Source organism: Apus apus, chromosome 10 (genome assembly GCF_020740795.1).
Source record: "Apus apus isolate bApuApu2 chromosome 10, bApuApu2.pri.cur, whole genome shotgun sequence".
NCBI classification, from domain to species: Eukaryota; Metazoa; Chordata; class Aves; order Apodiformes; family Apodidae; genus Apus; species Apus apus.
Window position 1 is genome coordinate 8,402,600 of NC_067291.1, and position 13,778 is coordinate 8,416,377.

At 37.3% G+C, this 13,778-nt stretch overlaps 1 protein-coding gene across 1 annotated transcript in view; it reads right to left on the minus strand.

The window, feature by feature from the left end:
- UNC13C (unc-13 homolog C) overlaps positions 1–13,778 on the minus strand; it is a 116,692-nt gene that overhangs the window by 11,793 nt on the left and 91,121 nt on the right. Inside the window, exons 21-26 of the mRNA XM_051628273.1 lie at positions 13,357–13,500; positions 12,338–12,415; positions 8,230–8,307; positions 7,792–7,821; positions 1,871–1,959; positions 680–829 (exon numbers count right to left, since the gene is read on the minus strand). Of these exons, the coding sequence (XP_051484233.1) occupies positions 680–829; positions 1,871–1,959; positions 7,792–7,821; positions 8,230–8,307; positions 12,338–12,415; positions 13,357–13,500 (569 nt within the window). The remainder of the gene's footprint in view (positions 1–679; positions 830–1,870; positions 1,960–7,791; positions 7,822–8,229; positions 8,308–12,337; positions 12,416–13,356; positions 13,501–13,778) is intronic.

Below are 13,778 nucleotides of genomic sequence, written 5' to 3' on the forward strand. Positions count from 1 at the left end.
TTGCCCTTTGCCAGCTGTCATTGGAATTCACAAAATTGCCAAAGCCTTGAAAAAAAATGAAGCCTATAAAAATCCAATCTCCAAAGAAAAAACAAAATCTCATTCAATTCCCTGCTCCACCAATGACTTTTAGACTTTGGCTGTGCATATGTATAGTAGGGAGCTGCAATTCCAATTGTGCTTCTAAGATAGCAAGCCCATCAATCCCATGTTTAGAAACAATGTTAGTTGCTCTGTAAACCTTTAAATGTTGACCAGGTTTTTGGGGACACAGAAGTGAATATTAATAAACAGGGGGGCACTGGATGCCAGCCTAGAACAAATGCCAGACAATTTAAGTATAGGGAATTTACTTTTTTTCTTTTGTTCAGAGCAACTCCTTTATGCCACAGCTCATGGAGGAGTGACTGTACCCTAGCTCCTTTGTAATGACTCAAAAAATGACAAAAAATAGGAAGGCAAATATGTAGCTCATGTACAAATTGCTCAGTATAAGTCAACAGGTTTAGCACGGTGCAGACGTGAATACTATAAATACTACAGACTGTTTCTACATATTAATGTAGATATAATATCTACATATTTCTACATATTAATGATGATTCAGGGTAAAGCCAAGTACAGCTGAGTGTAGTGCCCAGATCCTCCCCTGCCACACACACCAGCCTGGCACACTTACGTTTTGTCCAGGAAATCCATGAGAGGCCGAAGCACAATCTCAGCATCAATGGCTGCACTGTTCTTGTTGGCTGCTGCATTCCCATTTCCTCTCATTTGATTCAGTTCATTGCTCATTTGTCTTACACAATCTTCGATAATAATTTGGAAGCTACAGAATGGAAAAAGAAAACAAGAGAGAATGAAAGAACTCTGGGATAGAAACCAAGATTTATAATTTTGCATCAGATTCTTCAACAAGATTTAAACCTGTTCTGCAGTAATGGAAGTTTCACAAATACACGATACTGTAGGTGTTAAAGACTGAAAAGAACTCTTTCAAAGCTCATATAACTGATACAATATACTGTTTTCTTTCCCCCCACCCCTCATTTCCATTCTGTCATTGTGCTTCTCATGCCCTTGTAGGGGTGCCAAGTACTAATTTTCTGTACCAGGTGTAGCAGGATCATTAGCTCAAGGTATGACCAGTGTGCAACAGCTTCTCAAGAATTCTCAGGAGGAACTAATACTCAGAAGTGAACACTGTCAACACAGGCGGTTCATTGATGGATTAGAGAAGCAACTGCAGACTTTGCTTAATGAAAACCACTACAGCACTAATCCCCCTTTCTTAGATTCCTTTCTAATTTGAAGCAGAGATAACTTGCAGCGTCTTACAGCAGAGGCACTGCTGGCACAGCACCATCCTCATCCAAGACTGCAGTGTGTTCTCTGATTAATGAAAGATTTTGAGAATAAGGCTCAGAAGACAATTTTGGCAGAGCCACAGGCAAGCAAATGACCTAAGAAGGCCATTCACAGTGACCATTTGAAACAGGCTAAACATAGGCAGACATCCCTGGTTGAAGAAAGCCACTTGGAAAAAGCTGTCAGTCTGAGAAAGTGATATAAACATGGTCTGAAATAAGAACAAACCAGCAATTTCTGTTACCTACAAAGCAGAACAAAAGTAATCAGTCTCACTTCTGTAACATGTTCATGCCTACAGGAAATTTTCAGTTTTCTTTACAGTGAGGTGACTGCTGTATGTAGAGTCTAAACACATTCACACACACAAATTGACACCACTTCATCAGGGCAGAAACAGGTTGTCCCTCAGGACATCCAAACAACACCCAGACTTAATCAAGGAGGTAGATTTTTGAACAGGAATATTTCTCTAAGTTTTGCAGTAAAACAGGTTTTTTACCTTGTAGCATATGTTGTGCTGAGTTCATCCAGTACATTGCTAAGTTTCACCTGAAGTTCTTTTAGAACAACACTAGCTTCAGGGTCCAGCTGTAAAGAGATAAGTAATGTTGTATTTTACTTACACACAATGTTTTTGGGTTTTCCACTACAACTGATAAATTAGGGATTATATGTAATGATACACTGCACTACGGAAAATCAAATGTGGAAACACCTCTTACAACAAAGGGTTGATTCAGTAGGCCTAAAAATCCAATTACCATTTAAAGGAAAACATTTGATAGGAATAGTGAAGAATTATACTATTCGACATTAAAACTATGCAATTAAACAATGGCTTTCTATGAGATGGTGTAAATTGTATTGACAGTCACAAGAGCAGAATTACCATTATCAGGAATATGGTATTCACAAGGCTTACCAAGAGAAGGATGCAGTAGAATTTAGTGTTTGTGTTAGTAATACTGCTGGTGTTTTAATATTTTAATTTTTCTTGTACATTTCACCACCATCAATAAGTTTTTTGTGATTTGCATGGAAGATGTTTCCATATTCCTTTAATGCAGCACAGCAGTAGAACAGCCAGCACTGGAAAGAATGTCTTGAAGACTATTCCATGCTGCTTCTACTCACATAGTATGAAGGAAGGGAATTTATTGAATTTCAGTACCTCTGTTTCTAAAAGCCATTAAAACATACATAATTCAATCACAGAGCAATGCATTCTTATGTAAAGGGAGAACAGCTCCTGTACCTCTGATACAGGTTTTCTAAACACAGAAAAAAAGAGAATGCAGGGGAGAAACACAATTTTACACTTACAGGGTGGACATCCATGCATAGATATTTAATCAAACAATACTCTGTTGATATTGATCAGCATTTTGTTTATTTGCTACGCATTTGTTGTAAAAAAATTTTTTTGAGGAGTTTTTGTCTTGAGATTTTAGCATTTAGGAGAAATAGTTACACTGTATTTTGGGGTATGACTGATGATCATCAGGTTCAACAGCTGAATTTAAATGAATAACTCATGCTCCAGGTCTTTCACCTATCTGCATCACAATGTTAGGGAATGATTTTCAATGATAACCCTTGAGTTCTGTTCCCTGAACAGTAAGGTCAGGTACAGATCTTCTGACAATTTCAAAGGAAACTGCATGTTTAGAATGCAAAATCAGGCCTGTCTCTATTTGATTTTTTCATATATTTCAATTGCATGAGCAGTGTTTAGTGCCTATTCTTCACCTGATGCTCTAAGAGCCCTATGGTGCAGCAGGTTAGCTCTTGTAGCCATACTTCAGAGACAAGAGAAGCTGTGTCACAGCACATTGGACATCTTACATAAGACTACACAGGAATTTTAAGGCAAAGTGAAGAAAAAAACAACACTGAATCACCCCCAAAGACTTAACTCTGTTCTAATATTAGACAATACTTTCTCTCCTGAGAAGTTACTTGTGGTTTAAAAGCATAGAAAATCCAGTATTTTCACTACTAGGTGACATGAGGAATTTCCTCACATCCCTTAGAAGATGCTCAGGGATGTGTAGCACTTTTCTAATCTGAGAATCTCATATTTTAACACTGTAACCACTTCCTGATTTAGTTTTAGTTACTTTGCATGGAGAGAGTTCTGTTGGTTCTCCACTCCATGTCTTTGTAGTTTCACTGGCAGGCATACTCAGTTCGTACACTTAAAGTGATAGTTTTCCTTCATATGAAAAGCAGGGATAAAAAAAGTCTATGTTTAGTTAACAAAGACAGAGTTTAGTAACAAGGGCAGAGTTTTTCACGAAATGCATTAGGTAATTATACTGCCTCCTTTGGTGGGATACATACAGAACACAAATTTAAGACCAGTAGAACATCAGCATTTAAGAAGTACTGAACACACAAGCACTCACACTGAACATGGTACACATCTGAGAAAGCACAAAAATACCAGGCAAGCAGAAGACTCAAAATTTCTTACCAGATCATGCACAAGCTAGAGAATCATCTTGCTACTGGGACTACAAATGCCAATGGAGTTACTTTCTATCAGAGGTTGTTGTGATAACCAGAAAACACAATGTGTTTGCTAAATTCACCTGGAATTCGACATAGGTTGGCTAAAGCTGGATCAAATACTAATATCAGACTGTGGACATGACACACATTATAAAAAGGTGCATGCAAGTGCTGGATGTTTGAGGGGGCTTTGTGCTCACAAATTGTGTGAACAAGTTTGTGTGTGCACAGCTGGAGGCACCTGGCAGGACATCCAGCCTTGTGTCTACACATGCTCATGCGTATCCGCGCAGTGCCTCGGGAGGAGCGGGACACAAAGAGGTATGCGGGCGGCCAGCCGGGCACCTGGCCAGGTGGTGGCTGGGAACACCTCAGCAAGGCTTTACAGCACTACTGCTGCTTTGGTTCAACTACTGGAAGTTAAGGCAATTTGAGCAGCTCACCAGAACTAAAATGTGCACTTTTCCTTTATTTTACTATGTGCCCTCTATGTGCTCGTGAGTTCCCGGGGCAAATCAGAGGGTCCTCAGGCACCAGCCCTTGCCTGACATCATCCACATATACCACAGCCATGGCCTGCTCTTTTGTTTCTGATATGGTTCAGCTAAGATGGGAAGTATTAAGATGGTTCCGACTACAAAATTCAGGGGGGACTTTAAAACTGGTAACTGAACAGACTATTGTTTGGGGGAGGAGGGGAGGAGGGACTGTTTTGAAAAAAAGTGTCATCAATGTGCCATATCTAATTTAAGAATTGAAAGAGAGAAAGGACCATTTATCCAATAGCTTCTTGGATTCCATTAGCAGTTCCCAGCATGTGTGGGCTAGCCTTAAAATATACCTATATAAAATAGGTTGCTCAGGTGTTAAAATCTGGATTATTTTAGAGAGCAAACTTATTCCAGTAGAGGAAATGTTATTAAACTGTTAATGTGTAAATCATAATTCTCTACCAATTCTTAATTTGCTTGGCTTTCTTGGGTTCATAAATACTTCTGTTATTTTACCATCTTCTTAAATGATAGAGTTAACTTTTCCTTACAACAAAGCATACTCACAAATTTCTTGGCACACTTCATAAGATCTGTTAATTATGGATTATTAAATAGATAATTACTAGTTTGACTTTATCTAAATGCTACACAAAAGCAGAGAATACTTTTCCTGAACAGCTGAAAAAAAAATTATATATTTGAACACCATTGTTCCCAAAAACTTCAGAAAGATTCTACTTATGTCTGGGCCTCTGTCATCCCATTAAATCTTTAGGACCACATATAGATTGCTGTTGGAAATCCTAAGCATTACATATTAAGTTAGAACCCAAGTTACTGGAGTGGAAGTATTATTTACTTACAGTCAATCTAATACTGTTGTACACAAACAACCTGCTTTTGCTTTCCCCCCTTTTTTTAATCCTAATTGCTGTAACTCATTTCTGCCATTCTGCCATCTGGTGAAAAGCAATACAAGCACTGGACCTTTTCCTTTCCCATTTATCAGCTTCCAATTTGTCAGACATGAAAAAAAAAATAGTGCAAAGTATGCTTTCCTTTGAGATGAAACAAACAAGCTAAACAAAAATTAATTTGCTCCCCATGATTTTGGACTTGGCAGTGTGCTAGATTAATGATTGGACTTGAGGATCTTAAAGGTCTTTTCCAACCAAAACGATTCTATGATTCTTAAAAAAAAGAGCAGAGATTTGAATCCCACTTTACTAGTCTTACTTTACTATGGCAGACTGATATAATTTGTATGCTTTTATAAGTACCCTTCCTGCTTGGCTACAGCAGAAGAGAAGCATTAATAAAAAAACTTCACACTATTCAGACTATTTTATTTCAATGGCAGGAGAGCTAATAGTTCAGCTTTTCTGCTATTTATAGAGCTCCCTGCCCTGCACTAAAGCAACAGGCTTGCTCTGAACACAGGGACTGTTGCTCCAGTCTGGTGTTTTGACTGCATAGTTTGACAGACGTGCTGCTCACAATGTGACACTGAGGAGATTAACAGCATTTACATTTTCTTAGAATTAGCTTTGCTTCAACTGAAATAGATCTCTCTATTACACTGAAAATCATCTGACATTCTATGCCCTCCAAAAGCAAAATATTAAACTATTTTCTCCCTGCAAAGAAACAGCTTTTATTGCTGGCTTTGTTTTTTAAAAGTACCAGTTCAATAAGGCAAAATTGGCCACTAGTGTTTATGCTCTTGGAGGAAGCATTCCAGTTTGCGGACATACATTTGAGGAGCACTTTGATATGGTGACAAAACATTGACCACAATGTACTTTTCTTCAAGAAATTCCCCTAATGAGGAAAAAAAAAATAAAATAAAACTTTGCATGTATTTTTTTGGATCTTTTTTCTTAGCCCATGAATCAGACATGCTGTCATGGTATCTAAGAAAGGGATTAAAAAATAAAAGATCTCCAAGGGTTGCATGTTGCAACACATTTGTAGGAAATGCTGCTTTGATACTGTAACACCCTTAATAATTCATCCTCCTTAAAATCCAAAGGGAAATCAAAAAGGATGAGAAACAATCATAGAATCATGGAATGGTTTTGGTTGGAAAGGACCTTAAAGATCATCCAGTTCCAATCCTGTATGGGCAGGGACAGCTCCCACTAGACCAGGTTGCTGAGATATTTTGAAAGAAAACAGCTATGAAAAACCCTATTTTTATTTTTTTTTTACTATTTTTTTTTTGGTAAAAGCTATAGAGAGCAAAAGGAAAACTATTTTTTTCTTGAGGAAATGGAGTATTTTGGAGATACAAGAAAATAGCACAAAGTGCTACTCAGCTTTCCTGTGCCCTGTCTTCATCAGGATTTGTGGACACTTAGCTGTTTTTATGATTCATGACATTCAACATTTAAGATTGGATCCAAAACCTTAAAACAAAAGTACTTTGCACAGAACATAAAAGACTGGAAGACAAGATCATTTGTCATATTCAGAGGGTGAAAGAGGATTAATAGTAACTGCAAAAGACAGAGCCATGTCTGGATGATAAAAAAATATTTTGAAGGATTGATAGGAAATTTTCATTGCTGACAAGGCTGCTGAAGTTTATTTCATGTTCTCTGGAGCACAAAGTACTTTTGCCATGGCAGCTTCAAGAAGCTATTATTAGCTCAGCAGAACCTCCTCACCACACAGTTAATCTATAGCTTCATTTGGAAGGTGCTATTCAATGCAAGACACAGGGGACTATCTTACCTCTGCAGGGTCTCACTGTGGATGTGGAACTATGAAATAATGCAGTTTCCAGTTGTATCTATTTTGTGCTCACATTAGATCAGAGTGTTGTGAAGCTATCACACCACAGTCTCAACAAGAAAAAGCTGGTGTATGTGTAACTTCATTTTAAAGCCAACTACTAATCCTAAGGATAGTATACTCATGATCTAAACATTGCTTCTTAATAAGACAGTATTCTTTAGCCTGAGAAGATGCTAATTCCTTCATTAGCTTTCAAAAGAATCAAAAACTACAATCAGCAAAGTACTGAAGCACATAAATATGTCTTTTGACTATTGACAGAACTTCAGGCACCTTTAAGCCTTCTGAACCACAAAAGATAAAGCTAAGCACGAACTGGACTTTGAGTAGCAGCTGTTGGAGAAATGGTACCAAATCTTGGAATACAAGCAGGCCATCAGATACCAAAAAGCACACTTAGAAATGATGTATAGATTTTTTAGAAATTCTAACACTTTACACTGTCTGTCTAATAAAACTTTTCAATTTACAGTGTCAACTGAATGCCCAAGCATAGCTCTTTTTGATTTTAGATCACAGGGAATTACATGAATGGATCAATGGAAATTAGTAGGAAATATGACTGTTCTTAGCCTTAAAAAAAGTATAATAAAAGATGCTTACTATCACAAACCTGATAAGAGAATCTCTCTCCTTCTTTCTTCTGTTCAGTGGGATTGCAAGTCAGAGGCATTAGACAAAGACATGACACATTACAGACAACGCACAAAGCACATATTCTACAAATTTTTCAGATACAGGCTAAACAGACAAATACATAAAGAAGAAGCAAAGTATAGTCCAATACAAACACTAAAAAAAAGCTGCCACTGCCAATTATGACAAAACACACCCAAGGCTGGTTGAACTTTACAGATCATTAGCATGTTTCTGCAAAATAGTGTTAGGTCTTTCTGGTATTGTTAGGACATGAAAGAGTTCTTCCAGGCTTTTTGTTTTTTAAACATTGATTTTCTTTGCAAGCAGAAGTTAAGGCTATAAATAGGTTGAAAACATGATGCTAATGATCTCTAAGGAACTTTGAATGAACCAGGAGACAAATATGACTCACCTCTTTTCCTCCCATGGACTCAAACATTTTCTCAAGCTGGACTCTTAGTTGTTGAATGTTGTTCATCAAGATACAGGGCTACAAAGAAAGCACAAAATGTGAGAATGGGCACATTATATTCCTTTTGTTTATGAATATGTGTATTCTCTGTCTTTGGGCTGAAGACCAGGTCTTCAGCAGACCTACTTTCATGCCACTGTGTTTTTTCAGAGGAGGATTTCAGGTTCCTGACCACTATTGCCTCCTCTTTCTTCTTTAATTCCCACTCCTCTTTTCCCAGTCAGCAAACCCACTCATCACACAGTGACCACCGGTTATGTCCTTAAGACAGTGTTGCCCTGCAGGAAATTCCATACCTGCTCCCAGCTGGCTGGGCAGTTTTCAGATCCCAGTATTTCATGTCCTGAACCTTATATTCCATGTAGTTACTAGTCACACTTAATACAACTACATCTGCTGGATTAATGCTAATAGGAAATTTTTGTCTCTTTGAGAAGAGACACAGGAATGATGAAAACAATTTGGGAGTGAAAATAGACCGGGGGAAGGGGAATGGCAAATTGCTTTCTAGACCCAGTCTTTGCACAAAACTGTGACAGCACTGTAACCCAGATAATGGCTGATGCTTAAGTATTTGGATAAATCAGCAGGCAGTTCTCCTAATAAAGGAATAATATTCCAGACAAGTACATTTTGCATTGCTTGAAAAGCTGGTGAAGGAATCAGGCAACAGAAATTTGTCAACATGTTATTTTAATCTAAAAATATTGCTGTTTAAGCTCATTTCTTTAAAGCAGAACACAGAGCTAGAATGTAAAAGACAGTGATTGCTAGATAAAGTAAAAAGTAAAATGGGTAAAATTAAGCAACTTATTACAAAATTGTCGTGGTTTGCTGTTTTTTTTTTTTTTTTTTTTTTCCTGTTCAGAAAAAACATAGTTTTGAGAGAATTGAGAGTCCAATTCTGTGAGAACAAAAGAGCTAAGATACTGCGGTGTGCAGGTTTCTGTAGTGACCAAGGTGGAGGGTAGTTTTGAACCATGCAGGTACAGTGGGTGAGGGCTGAAGTCCAAGGCAGCTGGCCCAGGCTGGCCAACCCAAGTATTCCATACCAAATATATCACCCTCACTATAAACTGGGAAGTTTACGAGGACATTGGGGGCTTCTACCATGGCTGATCTTCCTGAGAGGGTCCCGTCCATCCCATTGGTCACCCCATCCCTGAAGTCCCCTCCTCAGCTTGCTGTCACCACCAGGTTGTGGCTGGAGCTGTGGTGCTGCAGCATTGGCATTTAGCCTTCACTGGGAAGAGCCACTGCAGTCTGGGGCTGGTATAGCTTTGTATCTTTTATTAGCACTAGGGTTAATGTTAATTCATTATTATTAATCTATAAAACCTGTTTTCACTTCAACCCATAGGTCTCTTTTCCTTTTCCTGATTCCCAACCCGCCCTCAGGTGGGGTAGGGTGACAGAGAAATTGTCCAAATCATGACAAAAACAATGGAAGAAAGGATCTACTACTAGAATTTTGTGTATTCAGATGACATTTTATGCTAGTTTGGTGCTGTCTAGGGGAAGCAATACTTGCTAAAAGAGTTCCAGATGGTCAAGATCAGCGTGTTTTAAAGCATGAGTGGATTAATTTAGACACTGAAGTGCTGAAACATGGTGGGATTAGATTTTGGTCTTCAAGAGACCAATAATATAATTTAGACTTAATTGGCTCTATGTTACTCTCAAAGGAATTCAGTATTGGAGTTCTTCTCAACTGAAGGAAAAATGAAATTTGATCTACCTTCTTAATCTTTACATGACTGCTTTCCAGTAAAGAAGCTATTTGCCCTGCTGCAAAAGACAGCTGGCTCTGTGTAATGGTTGAAATATCTTCTCTCTTCTTGTTCCCTGAAAAATGTACCAGTCTCACTTCTGTCTGTCTCACTCCCTCCTATTAATTTAATTTCACTAAGACTGTGTCCTCCTCTCCTCTGTTATCTTCTCTTTTCTGATAGATACATTGTTCTGGAAATTACCTCCAATATCACAAATCAATGATTATGATTTCTGATGGGGGGCATAAGTAGCTGAATGTAGCATCTTTTTTCTTGTGTTCAAAACAAGTGCAAATGCCTTTGGCAATATACTGAAGCTATGAGAGAAATACTTCAGACTGAGGCACTTCTCAGAGTTTCCTTTGAGGCCAACTAAGGTTGTTCTTTCAGAGCCTAAGCCCACCTTGGCTCAATGCAAAAATTTCAACAGTATAGAACAGAACCAGAGCTGAAAAGCATTCTCATTATTTCATTACCAACTTGTCCTTCAGAGTACTCTTTGCAGCAATTTACAGGAATCAGAGAGCCAGATGCAACAACATGTGAAACTGAGTGGCAAGTACACCACATAAAACCAGGTTTGTTTGTAAACTCTAACAAGAGGTGGAAGATAAGAAGATGTTTTTACATTCAACACAAGTCTTTATGAAAAGCACCTTTGGTATGCTTTTATTCGAACAGCTTATGTGCACATTTTATAGTGTTCATTAAAAAGAGCAGAAATATTGACTTGAAAAATAATTCAAAATCTAACTACAATCATAAAAAGTATTTGTTTAAATATCTTCTAGCAGATGTAATGTGGAAGATGGACTTTTAATATAATTGAGATCACCAGATCAAGGGGTCTTTTCTTAAGCTAAATGTATTTCACAAAGGTAGCTTCTGTTAAAAATAAGTGATGTCCCTCAAAGACATTTGGCACCATACTTCATATCATAACGAGATTAATTCCATCTAAAGGCTTAGTAAGGATTGGCATACCAGGGTGACTCCAGAAATCAATTGTTTCATCAATTAAAACAATCTCACCTGACAGGTCAAAAGACTACACAAAGAGCTTGACCCAACAACTGGACTGAAGCTATAATACTTGCATATTAAAATGAATTTCTTCTAGAAAACAATAAGCTTTATTTAATATTAGCATTGAACAGAACAAAGTGGAAAAATACAGCTACAGAATTTATTTCATTTTCACATTGAATTTTGCTAATACTGGGTCAAATACAGAGCCAGGTTATTTTAGATGAAGTTTGGTTTGGACTTAGTTAACATTAAGGTAGAAAGCATGTAAGGCATTCACTCCATACTGAGGAGAGAGAGTACTGTGTTCTTTTCAGCTCTGTATTTGCCCTGGAGCGGAAGAGGCAAAGAATACCTAGAAGGTGTATCTATAAAGTTAAAAATTAATGAAGAGCTACATCCTCTATATTATGGGGGAAAAAAATGGCAATGTGGTGTGTTGGTCTATCATATATATAGCTGAGATCTGTGTATGAGCCATGTAAGGGCTGTACTTTCAAAAGGGAACAGTAGGATGGTGCTGCAGTTATTTATCTAATTGTAAACAGCTGTACAATACACCCCTAACTATAGCAGCTACTGTGCTAAATGTTGCCTGCCTTGGGAGCACTAGCTTTGTTTGAATATCAGCAATACTGAAAAGTCAGTTTACAAGAACAATTTTCCTTGATCATGTTCAGTTATTGATAATGTCTTGATTTGCTTAACCACACCCTTTGTGTCCATATCTAATTTATTTCTGAGTCCACGAGCATATGATTTTCTTCTCACTGCTGCATGGACACAGCACAGAGAGTGAGCAGTAGCAGCAGAACAGTCTGCACACATTCCCTGGACAGGGAACAATGATCTTATAAATTCTCCAAAGAATAAAATGATAAAGATAAGCAAGCCAATGCAAAATGTAAAGTCAAACCAAAAGATATTCTTCTGTTTGAAAAAAAGGCAAAGATGTATTCACCATATTCACCACTATATAAGGCTGTTATACAGGGAGTCTTCCTGGTAATTTAGAATTTTTTTTCCACTTTGATTCTGAAATTATTGACTAGGATTCATAACCAATTCCAGCTTTTACATAGCAATGTAAACAGCTATGAGAACATGCTGAACTTATTAAAAAATAAAGAAAAACAAAAGTCCCTTCCTCCCTTTTTCTCCTATACAAAAGTGATAACATTTTAAAAAAGTACAGTAAGTCATTTAAAGGTAATTTCTGAAGCAGAAACAAACCACAGCTTTTTACTCACCACATTTTCTTTATCACAATATGAGCTGAAGTAATTTGAAATAATTACAGCATACTGAAGAAGCACTTTGTTAATTGTCTAGGAGAGGATAAGAATTTTTTAAATTATGAATTTCATAATGCAAAAAAATAAATTACCACAAAGGAGGTTTATACAAACTATAGATTTTACAGGTGCTTACACACTTAGTATAAAGTATTTTTTTAGATATAATGTAAAAAGTCCCTGCACAACAGATGGTGGGTTGTTCTTAATGGAATGTAATCTTCAATAGCAGAGATACTTTAATCATACTGGTTTTGAAAAGTACTGAGAGCTCTACTCCTTGCAACATGCTCCATACTTGATGGAACAGCAGCAAGCTCAAAAAACCCTCTAGGGTAACAATGCATAGATTAAAAATATAATGGAAAAATAAGACCAAGGGAGCACTGTTCAAAGCCTGGCAGTGTGAGCTTATCTTACAATAATAATGTAAATAGGAACTTTGTCTGCAAATGAAAAACTGTTGTAATGGAAGAACAGGAATAAATATAAATACAAACTTTTTTAAAGCCATAAGGACAATAATGGAAATCTAAAGCCTGAGAGAAAATGTTACAATCCAAACAGAAAGCTGGCCTAACAAAGCTGAGTTTATCAAACAGCAGATTAATAAGCCCACCTCAGGGCTTCAATACTTTATTGCCATACCTTGATTTTTTTCTTCCCTTGCACTGACTGTTTAGGCAATTGCGTTTCACTGCATTGCTCCATCAAAGGAATGGTTATCAGTGCTCAGCAAGAGTCATAATTGATTGCACAACTTATATAAGTAAGTGGACAGAACTTCTCAAATTGGTAAATGATTCTGACAAAGCAGAACACTGGTCTTAAGACACAGACAGCATGACTTTCTGAGGATCCCAGTCAGAGAAAGAAGAGATTGATTCTAAACATTGAAATTACTTAGCTTTTAAGTACATGGCAACACAGTGCCATCTCTGAAGCTTGGCTGAGATGCATTGACTTTAATTTACCTTTGCAAATCTTCTCATTAAATGAGATAGGGCTTCTGGATTAGGACACTCCAGTTTCCTAATAATCTCGAAGCTTTGATTGAGCTGTGTGAAGACATCAACCACAGAGCAAGAGAAGAGGGCATGATCTGATGTTTGCTGAAACTGGAGAGAAACAGTCAAATGAGTTAATACGTGGTCAGAGATCAAAACTGTATTAACTGGTTTTCTTTCATTTGAGCATTAATTCCTAGAGCAATAAAAAGTAACAAATAAAAGTAAATAATAAAAAAGTCTCACTGTTAATGCTGAGAAATGTGAAAAGCCATATTTCTATTACTTTCAAACGTCTTCAAAAACAAAATTCTCTTTCACAATGTCTGTATCACAACAGAGTTTAGTGAAACCATAGACTGAAGTCTATGGGGAATTTAAGCAGATGG